This window comes from Equus quagga, chromosome 18 (genome assembly GCF_021613505.1).
Source record: "Equus quagga isolate Etosha38 chromosome 18, UCLA_HA_Equagga_1.0, whole genome shotgun sequence".
NCBI classification, from domain to species: domain Eukaryota; kingdom Metazoa; phylum Chordata; class Mammalia; order Perissodactyla; family Equidae; genus Equus; species Equus quagga.
The window spans coordinates 32,625,073-32,644,082 of NC_060284.1; the positions used below are offsets into that span (position 1 = coordinate 32,625,073).

At 37.6% G+C, this 19,010-nt stretch overlaps 1 protein-coding gene across 1 annotated transcript in view; it reads right to left on the reverse strand.

Moving 5' to 3' along the window:
• The window catches only part of PLPPR5 (phospholipid phosphatase related 5), a 105,669-nt gene that overhangs the window by 14,566 nt on the left and 72,093 nt on the right, over positions 1-19,010 (reverse strand). The window contains exons 4-5 of the mRNA XM_046645864.1: positions 13,944-14,120; positions 5,583-5,702 (exon numbers count right to left, since the gene is read on the reverse strand). Of these exons, the coding sequence (XP_046501820.1) occupies positions 5,583-5,702; positions 13,944-14,120 (297 nt within the window). The remainder of the gene's footprint in view (positions 1-5,582; positions 5,703-13,943; positions 14,121-19,010) is intronic.

Consider the following 19,010-nt stretch of genomic DNA (forward strand, 5'->3'; position numbering starts at 1 on the left):
TGCTCCAGGTAGATGGTGCAGTCCTTGGAGGCAGCTTTTTCTTTTGAATGAAGGTAACTCTCCATCCCACTTTATGGTACCCATTTAGCTGAGGGAAGGGTTCTTTCATCTGGCATGAACTCATACTAATAAGAAACCTGATCAGAATAAAGCTTCTTGCCTAAAGGTTTTCTTTTGGTGTGTACTTGCCTATTTGCTAATCCTGTTTCAAAATGGTGTTGGTCCATGGTGCTGAACTTTATTCTAAATAGAATAGACTCCTCATTCTCTTAGAGCTTACTCCTATCTCTTATCCCCACTCTTTGAAATTTCAGAGTATTACTGGGATCCTATAGGATTTTAGTCACTTCTACTACACTGAACTTCTTTATTGGCAAAGAAAAAATTTAACTTTCCTTTGGTGACATCCTTCATACTGGATCTGTTTATACTATATGCAATAGAAATGCCTATAATTTTACCTATCTAGTTTTTACTCTTGGTGACACAGCTATTAAGATATTAATTCCTACTTTTGCTAATAGAGGAAACTAAAGGTAATTAATATGTAAACATTTCATCTCCACTTCCTAGGAGGAGAGTCAGACTTTTGTATCTTGGACTCCCAAAAGTAATAAATAATGTCTTCATGTTTTTGGAGACATCTTGAAGCACCACTGAAGCTTTTGTTTGGGATGCATGGGCCCTTGAAGGCAGGAGCCAGAAAAAGATTAGTTTGAAAGAAAAGCGTGGTATGACCTATGAAGAGAGTTGACTCCCTGGGGTCTTGGGTGGGTGGGAACTTTGTGGATCCTCTAAGTGAGAGGCATCTGCACACAGCTCTTGTGCAGGGTTCCAGGGCTGATAGGACCTGAAACGGGGATGGCTGCAGGTGTGCCAAGGGAAGTAGGACCTTGGGCATGAAGGCATGAAGGTGTGGGAACTATAACCAAGGTCTCCATTGCCAGTTTGGCAGAGAAAAATAAACCACTTTCAAAAAGATCATGTGCATCACAGGGAAGGAGCACAGGGATTTAAATTACTCTGGAGGAATTTTTCTAAGGGACCTTGGTCAGTCTGAACATATTGATAGTTAACGTGAGGAAGCATAACCAGGACCTACTTAGAAAGAAGTTGTAGAAAATTGAAAAAGTTTTAAAAATTATAATTATTTAAATTACACAATTATGCATGAATATAGCTTCATTATAGGAAGAGAAAGAGAAAGACAGAAAGGAAGAAAAAAATGGGAGGAAGAGAGGGAAGAAAGAAAGAAAGAAAGGAAGGAAAGAAGGAAGGAAGGGAGGAAGAAAGAAAGAAAGAAAGAGAAAGAGAAAAAAAGAAAATCAGGTCCACGATCTTAGTTTAAGTATTACTCTCAGATTGGTGTCTGTAGTTTCTCTCTCTCTCTCTCTCTCTTTCTTTCATCTATGTACTCTTTTCTGTCCTACTAGAGAGAAATATCTTGTGTGGTATTTTGCATAACAGGCTTTATTATAAACAAACACATTTTATATATATCAACTTAAAAAAACTTTATGTATTGGAAAACTTTCCACATCTTGATTTACCTTGCCCATTTTAACTGTTAAAAAGTAATAATAATTATAATTGGTAATGATTAAAGGCTTCATAGGTCCCAGACACTGTTCTAAGTGCTTTACCAGTAACTTATTGAATTCTCATAATGACCATTTTATGAATGAAAGAACTGAGTCACAGAGCATTTAAGTAAGTTGCCCAAGGTCAAAATTGTGCAAAATTCCCAGCAGGTCTACCTCCAGAACCTGTGAGCAGAAACAACACACCATAATGTACTGGATTCCACTGGAGGGAAGTACCACAATTGATCTAATAATTCAGTACTGACATACATTTAGAATTTTCATGATCTGATATTACATACAGCTGTAATGAAGCTATTGGTAACTTCAATATTTGGTGGACATTGGGATATGATGGGCCAGTTTTCACACAGATGATTAATTCTTTTCATAAAACCAAATGTAATGAATGTTCCGATTTACTTAACTTTCAGAAAAATCATGGCTTTCCCTCATAAACTATGGTGATTAACTGTATGACAAACTCCCTATAATTAAGGGATAAATTGCTGACATAAAAATAAAGAATGCTTACATGCTATAATTACTCTGTAGCTTATAGTTTATCAAACATGTACTTTGAACATAAGAGGTTATATAAGTACATAACTTCTAAAAGAAACTTTGCTTTCTCCACACAAAACTGACAAACAGAAAATGATAGGTTGGCAAAATTATGCTAAAACTACTGGTCATGCCTGCAGACCAAGCTTTAACACTGGGCACCCTCTCTCTCCTCAGAGGACCGGCTTCAAGCATCCAATGTCACTTTCCAACTATCAATTATTGAAATCAAACTACCACAAAGAATTTTTCATTCACTTATTTCCCATTGTGAACTATGATGGAAAGTGATATATTTACTCCAAATATCCCTTATCACAAAAGGAAGAGAAAGCTCTTATGGGCTTCCCTTAACTGGTGGCCTTCCTCCCTTCCTGGCTGATGAGCACATGTACACATCCTCTCAGCAGCATAGCTCCCAAAGGAAGCCTCAGATGGATTCCCAGCCCCTGGACTCGTGATCTTCCTGTGGTCTGTGTGAGTGCAGGGAACAGACCACGCACCGTGCAGACAGTGTTCTGCCTGGAAACAGGAATGAAAAGGTGGGAGAAGAAGGTCGGAGCTCAGGAGAGTGTGTGCCCATGCACTCCAGTTGGTAAAGGAGAGAGTCGAATCATATTCAAATCATCTTTATTCTCAAACTACCAGGGAGGAAACAAAGCCCATGAATTTGTCATAAACAAAAAAAATGAATGAAAGAAAGAAGTTTAATAAACACCAATCTTTTGCAATCTATGGATTCTAATAGAATATTTTTTGCTTTCATCTAATATTTTAAAACTCACTGTAAATAAAAATGAATTAGCATAAATCAAGAAGAATTTTTTAAATCACTTAATATAGAGAATGATGTAATGGTATATAAGAATATTTGTCAATGCTAGGAGGCTACTAAAGAACTCTTATGTAAATAAATATGTTAAAAAGCAGAAGACTGATTACTGTTCAAGTTAATTTCAGAGGTATATAGAATACAGACGCTGATTGTGACCCTGACCATTTTCTTCAAAATACATTTACTATCGTTTTCTAAATTCTATTGCTTTTTATCTTTATTTTTTGTTAATATCTAATTTTGTACAAACTATTCATTTAAAAAAATATATTTTATCACATAGACATGTATCTTGAAATATTACATTGTATATTTTTTCTTTGCTGTTTACCAATGATGTGGACTTTCAAAAATTGCTTAACCACTTGGAAGTTCAGTTTTCTTAACTGTACAATGAGGAAATTTTAATAGGGCATCAGCTAAGCCACTGTGAAAAACAGATTAAAATAATCCAATGGCTCAGAGAGGAAAGGAATTTATTTCTTTCTCAGAACCATCTGCAATGTGTATATCGACTGTTCCATGAGCTCATCCAGGAACCCAGGCTGTCAAGGTGTATCAGTCATCTTAAAAAATTAAAGATTACTCCAGTCATTACCTTTTCCATTTGGCGAGAAGGGGTAGAGAATGTCCAGGACAAAAGTGTTCAAAGAGATGAACCAGAGGTTGCACTTCCCTCTCCTGCTTACACTGCATTGGTCTAAACTTAGTCGTATGGTCACATCTAACTGCAATGGAAGCTGGGAAATATAGACTATCACTGGGCAGTCATGAATGTAGCTAAAATTGGACTGGGGAATTCAGTTACTAAAAGGAAAAAGGGGAGAAGGGACACTGGTGGACTATTAGTAGTCTGTGCCACTATCATGATACCTAGAATGAAATAACACTTGTGGAGCATAGAAGTGTTTTCTTGGAATTCACATAAGCAATCAGCATAGTACTTGACACATACTGAATGATCATTAAACCATAGTTGTTGCTGCTATTATTATTATTATTATCATCATCTTCTAGAACCTCTATCCTCACCTGAATGCTTGAATTCCCTCTACAGAATTAGGGATAAGTGATTATTTAGCTATTCTTGAATCTCGTTAGTAAAAGGAAATTTCATTGCTCTTAAGGCAGCCATTCCATTTTCAGAAAGTTTTTACCTCTTTCCAGATGTTATTTATCTTCTTACACTTTCTTTTCTTTCATCCTAATTGTGATCTCTGAGGCCCTACAGAAAAAACTGCATCCCTCTGCCATCCAATAGTCCTTCCAATATTTATGGAAAGCTATTGCTTCTCCCATGAGTTTTCTTTTTCTCTAGACTAATCATTTTTGTTCCTTCCACAGTCTCTCATAATCCTTGACTTTGAGTCCACTCACCATCTGAGACACATTCATTCGCTCATTTAACAAATATTTATTGAGTGCTGACTATTCTATTTTATCAACATCTACCTCAATATGTCGCCAAGGGCAGTACACAGTATTCAAGTTTGATAGATATACACTGTATATCAATCCCCTCATTCAGGATATCATTTTCCCTGAGTGGGATCAAATTAACTCTTGGCAGCCGTGTCATGCTGTTGATACATCCTGAATGGTAGCCTAATACACTCTGAGCGTTTTTCATTTGTGCGGTTATTCTAGATATACTCAACCCTACATGAACTTTTTTTATCCAAATACGAAACATTTCCTTTATTTATATGTTGTTAATTGTATTGTATTGTAATCTCTCAAGAACTTTTATCCTTTCATCTAATATATTAATTATCCATCTCAAATTCACACCATCTAAACCCCTGATTAGCATGTAACTGAACTCTTCATCTAAGATATTGACCAAAATGTGGATGTGGACAGGGCTGGGGAGGAACCATTAGTAACCCTCTGAGCAACCATTTAACCAGTTACAAATATCCATAACTGCATCATCATTTAAGAAATACTACTCTCCCTAGTTCAGAAAAGTCTCAAGAAAAGTTTTTGTTAAATATCTGGCTTCTGTGTTCACTGCCATGCCCAATGAGGCCTTTTCCTGCCACTCAAAAGTGCTACCTGGTCTGGTTCCATTCAGCCCAACCTGACCCTGAGTGCCTCCCTGACTGGGAGAGCATGACTGGTATTTTCATGCCACACCTTTATATATTTCAGATTCAGCAAATATTTATTGAGGCCTGAATAGGTGCCAGGCGTTTTACTGAGCAGTTTCTCAAATAAATGGAGCATGGAAGAAATGGAATATATTTTATGGAAAAAATGCACACATTCTCAAGTAAAACTATCTTATTATTTTGCCTACATCGGAGATCATTACACAATGTTCCTTATCTAGAAGGCATGACAAAGTACAGAATGTATTTCATGTACAGGTATGCATCTTTTAGCATGAAGGATTCAAGGAAATATTTTAAATGTGATATACATTTTTCTAAGATGACGTGTTCGGTGACTAAATTCTTGCTAAATATCACATTAGACTATAAGCTTGTTTCAGCAAATCAAAAATGACTGTGTGCTCTCAGGAATAATTATTCACTTGTTCCAGACAACAATCACATTTTAGAATTTAAATTATGAATCACCTGTACAGATGTTACCTTTTCCAAAGGACTTTCTACTCGAGGAATGCTGATCATTGGCATCTGTGCCAGATTATCCACGTGTATATGCTCATTTTCTGGTTGTCTTCCTTTGAAATTATTTACCACACACACAACCTAAAATATCAGAAAAAAATTACAGTTTAAAGCAAAGCCATTCTCCCCATGACTATGACCCTTTGAGTAGCTTAATAAATCTAATCATAGTAATAAAGTATTAAAATTACTTAAATATTACATGCATATAACTTTATATCTAGATTTATCTTACATAAATTTGAATAGTTACTCCAGGGCAAATGTGTTCAAGAAAATTCATCAATTAATATATAGGTCAGTTAATAATGACAATTTTATTATTCTAAAATTTTCATTAATTTAGGTTATAGTCAATGTTCAAATCAATCCAAAAATAGCATCATAACCTTATAAGAATTCAAAGCAAGTTAACCTTTCCTTAATGTCGCGAACCTATGACTTAATTTAAATGCTAATTATTTCCCATTGCTTCAAGATTGTTACATTCATAATAAACCTTCCACAATTGGCACTCCCTAATTTAGTAGCATACCTTTAATTAACCTAGTTTATTGTCTATTATTGTATCCCATATATACTGGCCATTTGTTCAACAATAGCTTACTGGGCTACTACTGAAAGAGAAGACCTTTTACAAAAAGGGAATTGACCATTGTTTCAACTGATTATATCTCATAGGTGATAGGATTTGAACTAAAGCAGAGGTTCTCACACTCTAGTGTGAATAAAAATTAAGTTCTGGCACTGTTAAAAATGTACATTCCTAAGTCCTTCCCTAAAGATTCTGATTTTGTAGATGAAGGATGGGGCCTAGGAACTGACACTTTTAAAATGCATTCCAGAAACTTCTGATGCAGGTGGCTCATCTCTAAGAAACAGCGAATTAAATAACACAGGAAAATTACTTACTATTATTTGCTTATACTAACTAGTGGATAATATATCCTTGAGCCTTCCTTTTCTGGGTTTTATACTCTATTATCAAATCAAAAAACAGAACTCACTTGCAGTTAAAACCTAATATTCACTTTTTAAATAAATGCTTAATATATAATTACACATTTACATTGTATATTTTCACAAACGCTCCATTGGAAAGCCTTTTCTTTAGTAGGGCTCATTACTGAATATTTTCAAAGGACAATTAGATCTTGGTTACTCTCCAGTTTTTAAATAAAATTTACAAATCTACAAAATAATAACACGTACAATAAGACTATCTCAGAAAATAATATTTCCTTGCTCACTGTTATATGCTTACTATTCTTCCACTTCCTTGAAGAATTACAGATCAGAAGCATAGATCAAAGCCTGATAATGTGATACCTCAACTTTATCACTGCCATCAAGATCTTTAAAGTAAGGGATTGTAATGGCTTGGAGACAGGTACTTGATAAACCAATTATCAAATGATGACCCTACAGAGGACTAATAGTGATTGCCCCAGAGCAAGGAACAGTAACTTTTGTCTGTAAAGGGCAGATAATAAATATTTTTGGCTTTGTAGGCATACAATCTCTGCAGCAACTACTCAACTCTGCCATCTTGGTGTGAAAGCAGCCACAGACAATTCATAAAGGAATGTCATGTCAGTGTCCCAATATAGCTTTTTTCACATGGGCCGTAGTTTTCCACCTGACCACTAACTAGGGTACAAAGGATAAAATCAAGAACTTTAGCTAACATCCACAAAAACAACAAGGAGTTTCACATCATTTCATGAAATAGACACACACATCCCTTTTTATTAATATTATAAATTAATGGAAAATTGGGCAGATGAAAAAAATTACCACCGATTCTTCTGAAGAAAGATTTGTTGAAATGAAATAACTATGCTATTTATATAGCTAAGTTATAGACATGTGTAACTCATGAGATTAAATTAAGTTCATTTAGAGTTAATATGTTCTTCTGAAATTAGTATAATTGTTTTTTATATTATTTAAGTGTGAAGAACTCTTTGAAAGGTTATATCAGTTATCTCTTTGCCCACATTGAGGGTCAGAACAATACCATCGAAACAGCTGAGAATTCATATGTGAAATATTTAAATGCCTGAGACACAGTAGATATTCATTAAATGGTATCTATTAGCATAATGATTATTCACCATTACTGTTATTATTTAAATTATAAGGAAGGAAATTACCAAATCTTCCTTAGAATCATATTCAAATATTTAATGTCTTGTCTGCTAACATTCACAAGTATGGAATTGATTTCCTACTAGTAAAAATGCTCATAGGAAAAAGCAAGAGACCTGGTTTTGGATCCTGAGTCTGTAAGCTCTTGGAAAGTGTTCTGGGTCTCAGTTTTCTCAATTCAAAAGTGAGGAGATCACCAAGTTAGCTCCATTTCTTTGGTAGGCAAACGTATGACAAATACAACAAATGTCCAAAATGAAGCCTAACTCCTAACTGCCTATCTCCTAACCCCACTGCAAACCTGATCTTGTTCTGGGCCTCTCAAGGAAAGGAAACATCTCCACACCCCCATTCCCCTAACCTGTTACACAGGCTGAAAACTTGTATTCATCCTTCACACATCCTATACTCAACCTTCACTCAATTTGCTCAATTTTCCTTCCTAAATACTTTGGTTTCTTATATCTTTGTTCTGTCTCCACCATGAGCTCAAAAGATTAAGCAATCGCCACCACTTGCTAGATTCTGCATAGCTTTCTAAAGTCTCCCCAAATCCAATCTTGGCCCTCTCCAATCCGTATTCTGCAATGATGTGAGAATCATCTTTCCAAAATGCAAACTGGATCATGTCATCCTTCTCAAAACCATTCTGTGGCTTGGCTTCCCATTTCTCATACAGGGTAAACTCTGGCCCACCTCCACAGCCTGCTTTCTCTCAGTTTTCCAGACAGTTTCTGCTCTCCTTCACATCCTTCTGTTTGGAATACTCATCTCCACTGTCTCTGGACACTGCATCTTACTCATCTATGGAATCTCAGCTCAGTCTCACCTCCTCATTAGCCTTCCCTGACCCCAGGCTGTTTTGTTTGTTTGCTTACATGGAACTGTGATTTTTTTCATCAAAGTGCCTATCTCGGTATGAAACTATACATTTGTTAAAGTAACACTTTGGTTAATGTAAGTCTCTTCCAAGGTTGTGAGCTCCAGAAAAACAAAGATGCTGTCTCTTTTTGCTCACGATTATATTGTCAGTGCCACAGTGAATGAATAGATTAATGAGTGAGCAGGCATCCAGCCCAAAACTTCTCAACTTTTCTGATGTTCCCGTATAATTCAAAGTGACTTTCCTTTGAAATATTCTATCTTTACATTAGTCGCTTTCATGTGTATAATTCCACCCTCTCCTACAAAAACGACATCAAGAAGTCATCACTACACGTATGTTTTTGCTTTCTTTTTCCAGTAGTGACAATAAATGAATCTGATCCATTTGTGATCATTTTTCCCTTTTCCCTCGTGGGAAGTAAAACATCTTTGTTGCATAGGGTTAAGTGCGTGGGCTTTGGGGTCACACAGGCCTCGGCCTTAATCCTGGGCTGTCTTATTTAGTAACTTTGTGAGCCTGGGTAAGCTACTTAATGTAACTAGACCTGTTTATTTTATCTGTAAAATGAGGACAATAATAAATACATGTCAATGTGTTGTTGTGAGAATTACTTGAGTTAATGTAGTAAAGAGTACTCAAATAATTCATTATTATGAGATATGTTGTTATGTTGATATATGTTCTTACATATAATAATATGACAAGCTAACGTTGTGGCTCAGAGCTCAGGAAACTTGAATATTTTGCCTGACATGGTAAAATACATCTTTTTTGGAAGTGTTCTGAGGCATACATTTGTATAAAGGAAGATTAATCAATCTACAAGTAATGGTCAACCAGTATTCATGTTTTCCTAAGCATGGGGATTCTGTTCTCTAACTTCAAAGAAAATGCACATAGGTAAGAGCAATAAACTTAGTACAGAATGTGATTCCTTATTAGATTGTAATAGGGCAGACTGCAAGTGTAGTGGAAATTCAGGAAAAATGAGGGAACCAGGTGATCAGGGGACCCTTCCGAGGAAGGTGGGACACGTCTGAGAAAAATCTCAAGCGCCTAAAACAGGAATTGAATATAGTCATTAAGATGAGGACCATGATATCCAGAGCCCACTCTGTACCACACACTTGACTGCCCTTATTACATATGGGATTTCACTTAACCCGCAAAAGAGCTCTGGGAAGTAAAGAAAACAGTCCATTCATTCATTCATCAGCATTTCCTGAGACCCTCCTATGTACCAGACCCTGAACTGCATACTGGGAATATGCAGTGAAGAAAACAAATAAACTTTCTCTATCAGGAGTTTATATTCTAATGGTCTGATAGCAAAAAAAAAAAAAACACCAAAAATATTGCATGTGGTGTATTAAAAGTTGAAATGTGCTACAAAGAAAAGTAAATAGGAAATGAGGAAGAAGTCCTTGGAGTGGGACAGCCATTTTAAATATGGTTCGGGGAAGGCCTCACTATTTTAGGAATAATGAGGGGCTGAGTGACTTGTTCAAGGTCACACATGGAGCATGTGCCAAAAGCAGGATTCAACCTAGGTTTGTCTGACTCCCACACCCCTGTTTTGGTCTGTAAAATATACAGAGAAAAGGGCATCCCCCCTGAGGCAAATGCATTGGCTGAGCAGAGCCTGTCTGTGAGAAAGGAAGAAAACTGACTGGATTCAAAGTACGAGATTTCTGCTGTAAAGACGGAAGCATAAACTTGGCTAGGAAGAGTGCAACCAGAGTACTGAGGACCCCGAAGTCCAATGGAAGTGTCTGGAGTTAATGCAGCAGGAAAGAGGTCTTTGCTTTTGTTTTTCGTGTTTTTATTAGCAATGAATTACGTCATCACGTGTACAGAAGCAGAATGGGAGGTATTTGGAGGAGAGTCTGAAGTGAGGAGCTAGCTAGGAACCTAAAGATATAATAGAAGTAAGAAACATTGATTTTTTAATTGAGAGGTTATCGTCAGAATGGCAAAGAAATAAGGCATGGAAGAAATACTGTCGTAGTGGAAATGAGCTGGGGCTAGCTGAATCACTGGGTGAGGGGGATGAACGAGGCGAATGAGTCAGAGGCAAATGCCAGACACTGGGTGACTGGGGAATGTGGGTGACTTTACTCGAGACACAGAGGCTTGGAGGAGGTTAGTATTCATTTTATTTTGGAATCATCTGAGAGCTTCGCACACACTGCAAGATAATTGGAAACACCCCAGGATATTGCCAGCTAGAGCTGCAGTGACTACTCAAAATAAATGTTCTACTTAGTTGCCCAGATGAGAAACCCAGGAATCATCATAGATTGCTCCCTTTCCTTCGCCTCCATCATCTCCAGTGTCCCATCAAGCTCCAAACCACTCCACCTCCTAAATCCCTCCCTGATATGGATACCCTCCTTTCTCTCTGCCCACTGAGGCCCACTTTGCGCCATCTTCTTTCCCTGGTTCTGCATAACTTGTCCCCTCTATCCTCACCTGGAGTTTTATTTTCAAAGCACAAATTGCGTCAGAGTAAAAGGGACTGAAAGGAAACAAACTATCATTTATTGAACTTATTTCAGTCATTTATGCGGCTACTCATCGAACACATACTATTTCGTTTAACCTTTATAAATCCTTACAATCTTTAAGGAGGCTGTTATTAGCCTCATTTAAAGAGGAAGAACCCGAGGCTCAGAAAGGTTAGGTAAATTGCCTAATCGCATGAACTGAGTACATAGAGAAGCTGAGATTCACCCAGCTTTAACTCACTTGAACCCTGACAGTGGCTCCCAAATCACCTAAATTTTTTAAAAAGCCCAGATGATTCTAACACAAAAGGCCATTTGGGATATTCCTCCTGTGTGCGTTTCCATCCTCCCCTCTTGTCACTCATGCTGGATGACTGGTACCATTCCAGGGTGCCATGCTCTCTCATGCACATGCTGGGCCCTGGGCCTAGCATACGCTAAGGGCTCCATATGAATTTGTTTCACGAAGCATTTCATAGCCTCTGTGTCCTACGCTCTTGGTCCCTTCTTCCTTACACCCAGCCTAGACCTACCTGCTTTCCAAATTTTTCAAGTTTATGTATCACCTCCCCTTTCTGATTGCCCCTAAATCCCAACATAGCTGTTCTCTTAAGTATATGAACCTCTATCATTACATTTAACCTCTATAAAACACTTTGCATCTATCTGGCCCCACCCAATTGTGATCTGTTTAAGAATATGGACTGTATCTTTTTCAGGTATTCATTCCCAGCACCAAGCACAGTGCCTGGATTATAATAGGAGCTAATGTTCATTTTATGAAGAGAAGGAGGGAATGTTCGAGGGAACAACCTATTACTGTCTGACCCTGAACCAGACTGTGACTCCATAGGAGCATGTTCATCTCAGCCCCCCTACATCCCCAGTTCTTGGTACAGAGCCTGGCTCCCATAGGCACTCACACTCAGAAATAGTTGTGCATGAATGTATAAATACTTGTTTAGTTATTACATAGTTAAAGCATTATTTCTATATTTATTGTTTTTGAGGAAGATTAGCCCTGAGCTAACTACTGCCAGTCCTCCTCTTTTTGCTGAGGAAGCCTAGCCATGAGCTAACATCCATGCCCATCTTCCTCTACTTTATATGTGGGATGCCTACCACAGCATGGTGTGCTAAGCGGTGCCATGTCTGCACCCGGGATCCGAACCGCGAACCCCGGGCCGCTGAGAAGGGGAACGTGAGCACTTAACCGCTGCGCCACCGGGCCGGATCCTAAACATTATTTTACATGACCTTTTCATAAGTCATTTTCCTGGGTGTATGGAAACGTTTGAAGGGCCATTATGGAATGTTCTGAATATGTTCAATAGGAGGGTCTTGAGCCCAAGGGGGATCACGGTCCAAGTCATCATTAACCACATGGTTCTCAGGTGAGGGCGTGAATGGGAAGACACTAGGGTTCTAGATTTGGCCTTGAAAGGTGGCAAGATGTTCACTGGAGTAAAGAGAAGATGGCAACAGGCATAGGAAGAGAAGCAGGAAGCCTGATGAGATGCCAGTGAAGATATTTTGGACCCGTGGAACTGAAATGCAGTTACATCTGACACTAGTGCTTTGAAGTTTTGACTTTTGGTATACTCTTTGACTTGCCTATGATTATTTTCTTCGGATTTGCGTAAGGTGGGTTTTCTTGTTTTGTTTTAAATGTTTTAACCTGTTTCACCTGTGGTGAGTGAAAGCAAGGAAAAGGTTCTGATTCAAGCCTGGGCCCCATTTTCCTGAGGCTATAGAACATCTTCGGGAGAGAGAGATGGAGTGATATCAGGAAGAAAAGCAGCATAGGGTGCAGAGCAGGGATGAGGGCATAGTCACCACTTCATCACACAAGGTTCTGGAGGAAATAACCAATTTAAAATGCCTGGTTCACAAATTGTGCTCCAATCTTTGGTAGCTGGAAATGTTCATATAAGTTTTTGCTTACTGGTTGTGAACTAGTGAAAGGAGGCTGAAGAAGCAAAGTTAAGTGTGAGAAGCAACTTAAATGTAATCAAAATGGAAATAAAGTGTTTCTTATATTAATGTGTCACTGCAAAGCTATGTTTTGAATTATAGTCTACACTTATTCCATCTGGGTAAAATGTTGTATATCCACACTTATAATGGACTGATTAACTCCAAATTCAGACTAAAATGTATTTTCCAATAACCAAAACCCACAGAAATATTCCACGGAGATTTTATAATGGGAGTAGAGATGACACCTTACTTCTTAGAAGTCACTATATATGCTCTGCGCTACCTGGCAAGGTCTAATTTGAGATGGTCTTGTCTTGGAAACTACCCACGAATGGTAAGTGACGGAAATGAACTGGTTCACCGCACAGTGAGATTTACCCGTCAGCAAGTGCTGTGACACAGTGGCTCATGGAGAGCTCTGTGCTGAGTCACTAAGGCACTTTGGGGTGCTCCAGATACTTCAGGATGCAAAGTGCCCTGAGGAAATTTTAAAAATATCCAAGCAACCCCGTCTTAAAAAACTATCTGGGGAGGACTAAGTGTTTTTAGTCTTGCTCCATTTTATCTGTAAATATTTAGTTCACCTTGAAATGTAGAATTTACATTTTTTCCATCCCTAACCCTGACTTGAGGCAGAACAGATGAGGGATGAGGAAAAAAATGAATGACTTAAAGTATATATATTATCATTTGATATATCCCATTTAGATAGACTCAGTGATTCACACTTGTGTTTTCTTACAGCGGTTATACAAGCTAACTTAAAACCCAATGATAGCCAAATAAATTTGTACTTACCAGAAATACTGCTATAGATATTCCAACCAGAAAGCCTGCTATCACGTCTGACCAGTGATTTCGATACTCGGCTACTCTGTTGAGACCAGTAAGGAAGGCCAAACACATCAGGCCCAAGCATAGAACGGGCTTAGCAAGTCTTGTTCCTTTGGCTTTGATTGTGTTGGTAATGTACATCTGAAATAGTAAGTGAAAAACAGGACTTTTCAGGAAGGTATTTCCTTGATATATATCTCATATATGTATATGTACACATATATATTTATAGACATATATATATGCCTATATAATTCCATAATTAACTGCAATTTATAAATTTTTTGAAGGAAGTTTCTTAAAAGTAGAATTTAAGTGTGGTGATTATTTAATTTTACTTAGCTGATATTTACTAATGGCTAATTCTTATGTAATATTAATCATTTAGGAACACTGAGCACAGATACTCCAAGTGACTGTTTTTAACTTTTAATGTACCTACTCTTATTTTATATGAATTTACATTTTAGATTAATACTGTCAGAAGGAGAAAACTGATAAAGGAGTGTTTTCATGTTTACATCTTTGTATGCCATATTGAGAGGATGCATACTAGATAGAATCAGAACTCGTGAATAGAGCTATAAAAAATAAAACGGAGTAGATTTTCACTAAATAGATACTATTTTGAAGAAGGAATTTAAGGTTCAATGCGGTGCCAAGGTTTGCTTTTATGTTGTTGTCTGAAATTGTGAAATTAACTAAATTTTATCAGCCAAAATTAGGACAACAAAAAAAAATCACTTAATTACAAACGGAGAACTGTCAGCTAAACACAAAATAAAACACTGACTAGATACCTACATTTCCGGTATCTTCACATGTGCTAATGAAGAACATACAGTCTTCAAATCTGATTTTTTCTATAGCTCAGCTGCTTATAACTTAAACCATGTGTTACTATATACGGAAATCTGTTGACTGGAAGGGGAACATGTCAGTTATTATTTCAAGTCATTACTAAAGTAACTATAGAAGAGATGGCTTTGACAGTACAATAAGTTTTTATAGTATTCATATTAGTAAATATCTGATACTAATAATATTACTCAGCAAAGTACTTAGAAACACATGCAACCACTTGCCTATTGTCCTGAGCTGCATATAAAAGACATTTGCCTAAGAATTAAACCAGAGTCAGCACTTAAGTTTTTAATTCATAGCAGCCATTTTAGAATGCTATGAAATTGAAAGATTATCTTCTCTGGTTGGTTGGTTTGTTTCTGGGCTAAGTTTGCAGTCCTCTTAGCTGCCAGAAGAAGCTGTATGAATATTTAAACAGCCCATGTGATACAAGGCTTCTATCTAGCCAAGTTCTAGCCCTTTGCAACCTATCCCAGATACCAAAACCCAAGGGCGGGGGAAAAAATAAAAGCTGGATTGTCTCCATTTTCGGCCTGTTACCTTCAGAGCTAGGTCTGTGTATTCTAAACCTGTGCTGGGAAGAGCTGAATAATTTCAGCTATGGAGGGTATGTGTACATGAGAGGGAAATAGGAAGAGATGAGAAAGAGAAAATGATGCTTTTGCCATTCTGAGAGAATATGTTAAAGAGCTCTGCCCATATGAGTAACAAAGAAAGGATATCACACCACTCCAGGTTTCCAGAGATGCATCTAATAGAGTAATTCCTTATTTGACTAGCACATATGAATAGCGAGTGAAATTTGGGCTGTTTGTGAGATTTTCTTTGACACACTTAGAGGCTGATTAATGATTCCTTACCTTTGCATTTCTTCCCATCTGTCAGAACTCTAAAGATATCCTATCCTTATTAAGATAAAAAAATGTGGAACGATAACTGAGTAACATTCGTACTGTTAATATTCATTATAGCTGGGATTTAATGAGTGATCGCTGTTCAAAGCAACATTCTAAGCAAATTACCTTATCTTATTAAATCCTCATAATAACCACATAAGTCAGATATCATCATTACCTTCATTTTATACATTTTATAAGTTTTATTGGATCAAGATACAGTTCCTTATGAAGAATACACAACTTGAGTATTGGGGGTGGCTGTTGAGAAGGGAGAGATGTAAATGGGAAGTAGGGGGAAAGCACATAAGTACCTCAAGCTTTTCTTCTTTTTTCATTAATTTCTCGCATGGAGGAAATGGCCAATGGACCTGAGTTGAGTATCAGTGAATGCAAGAGAGTTGAAATTAAAGATGGAGAAAGATGGCGGTATCATAGAGGTGAGGCCACATCTGTACTCTGCTATTAGGCAGGAGTAGGAAGCAGTGCAAGTGTGGTCTGTGCGGCAAATGTCATACCGAATCTACATGGCTTTGGAAAGCATTTGCCTTACCCCTTCATCCCCAGAGGCCATCTCAGATACAGCCCAGCCCCTACCTGTACAAGTTGTGTAGACCCGTAGTAACCAGTGAGCTTGGGCTACGACCCTCTGAAGTTTCTCTTGAATGTCGAGTTCATTCTTAAGTTGCTCTAATGACTAAAGCCTTGTTTATAAGGTCTCCAAAGACACAGTCTGGCCCCTATGTAAACTCATGAAAAAACTTCTATATTATCATAGGATTTCCCTTTTCCTCCACCAGATCCCCACTTAATGTCCAGACTCCGAATGGAAGAAGATTGAATTTTAAGGGTTATGGGAGAATGGTGACATTTGTTCAAATACATGCAAGTTTAAGGTGGATCATAGCAGTGCTTTATAATGCACAGATTTTTCTGGAGCATAATCAGTTGGCATGAATGTCACAAAAGAAAAATTAGAGAGTTTTCATTTACACTCGGCAACTCTTTGGTATGTTATGAAAATAAGTGTGTATTACCCAGTCTAATTGTGTTATCCATACAGAAAGTCTATTATTCCTAATTTGCAGAAGAGGAAATTACAGCATAAGAATCTATTAAGCAAGTTGGATACAGAACAGTAATTGATTATTTATGCTTTCTTGGTTTTTAATTCACTTATGAAACCATCTAGGTTAACCAGATGTCAAAATGTAACTAAAATAAAACAAACAGAAGGTGTATAATTTGAGCAGGATGGTATCCACTCATCCTCAAGGGTCAGTGGATGCTCATTACCTTACAATGCAGAAAGCCAAAGATGATCATTTTCTCTTTGTTAACAGCCTTGTATATATTCTTCTATAATTTTCTCCTTGCTTACACAAATATATACATTAATTGACACACATATAAACAGGTTTTGCTTACTTGTTTACTTTTACTAAAATGTAATCACAATGCCCATATTATTGAGTAATGTGAATTGACTCAATTGTGAATATAAACATCCATCTGTTGGGTAAGTTGAGAAAGAACTGTACAATTTTAAAACAATAATAATAAGAAAAATCCACAAATATTTGTGGTTTTTAAGCATTTACTAAACACCAGAAACTGTTTCTTCAAAGAGCAGACATCTGACGTTAGCTCCAGAAGGATGAGTACGAGAGTTCCCAGCAAGGGGGAATTGATGGGGAAACGGTGTCCTAGACCCAGGGGACGGCATCAGTAATCCTGCTGTGTGCTCTCCAAGCACCTGGCTCATTCTCTCTCAGAACACTTGCCACAATGTATGGCTTTTGTTAGTTGGTTTCTTCACTAGAATGAGGACAAAGAAGCCAAATCTGAGTTCCTTACTGTAAGCCCTGTGCTTAGTTAGCACTTTGCCTGACACCCACTAAGCACTTAATGAAGACTTACAAGACATACTAGATTAAAAAAATGGATAAGTGAAAAGTGAAAAGGTACAGGAGAGAGAGTATGGAGTATTTTCTTTGTAGCATTTGTCCCTATCTATGTATATATGTTTATCCGTTTCCTCCAATGGAATACTTCATTAGAATGGAACCTCTGTACACTCAATGTTCTACCTGAAATGGATAGAACACCTTTTACATAGTAGGCATTCAAAAATCATCCAATGGATGAATGCATGAATGGCATGCTTGGGAAAAAGTGAATTTTTGAATTCTTTTATTGTCTGAAAGTACGTATCGTCATCTAAAATTGTCTTGCATATGTATTTATTTACTTTCCATTGTCCTCCTCCTTCTTGGTCATCTCATACTCATGGAGCAATACCAAGTACAGGGTAGGCACCTGTGACAAGAAGAATATTAGCCCCCTAAAGATGCCCATGCACTAATCCCAGGAACTTGGGAATATGTCACCTAATCATAAGTCTTTAAAAGTGGAGAAGCTTTCCTGGCTGTAGTCATATAGAGATTTGAGAATGCTATGCTGCTGTTTTTGAAGATGGAGGAAGGCAGCCACAAGCCAAGGAATTCAGATAGCTTCTAGAATTCTCCCCTGGAGCCTCCTGAAGGCACACAGCTGGGCTGAAACCTTGATTTTAGCCCAGTGAAACCCACGTTGGACTGCAGACCTGTGGACTCTATGGTAATGAATTTGAGTTGTTTTAGTTTACAAAGTTTGTGGTAATTTGTCATGGTGTCAAAAGAAAACTACTACATTCAAATAATATGTGCTTAATGTGTGAATGAATGAATGCACTGGGATCATAAAAATGATCCATCGGAGGAGATAACTGAGGCACCATGATAAGAGCATCTAATTTGGAACCAATAAGATCTGGGTTTGAGTCCTAGCTCTGCCACTTACTTAGACAAGTTATTCAACCTGTCTAAGCCTTGGTCTCCCTCTATGTAAAATGCAAATGATAATAAAAATATTACCACACAATGTTGAAAGGATTAAATGACAAAATACAGGTAAAGTACTTAGCACGGAGTTTGGCCTCCAGTGAGCCGTCAGTAACTGCAGGGGTTAAATCAGAGCCAACCTGGTAAACACAACAGGACCAGACCCTGATGCTGAGGGCTGTGCTTGGTGAGTGGAGACCATGAGGATTATGGAGGCATCGTGGCCTCGCATATGGAGAACTTGGTTCCTTCTCTTGCTTTCAGGCTTCTTTTACTTTTTCCTTATGCTATTTTGCCACTTTTCCCTCCTTTTTAAGTCCTCTGCCTAAAGACGTCCACTCATTGTTTATTCGCAGGTGATTATCACTTACTCTTTTATCCTTTGCCTC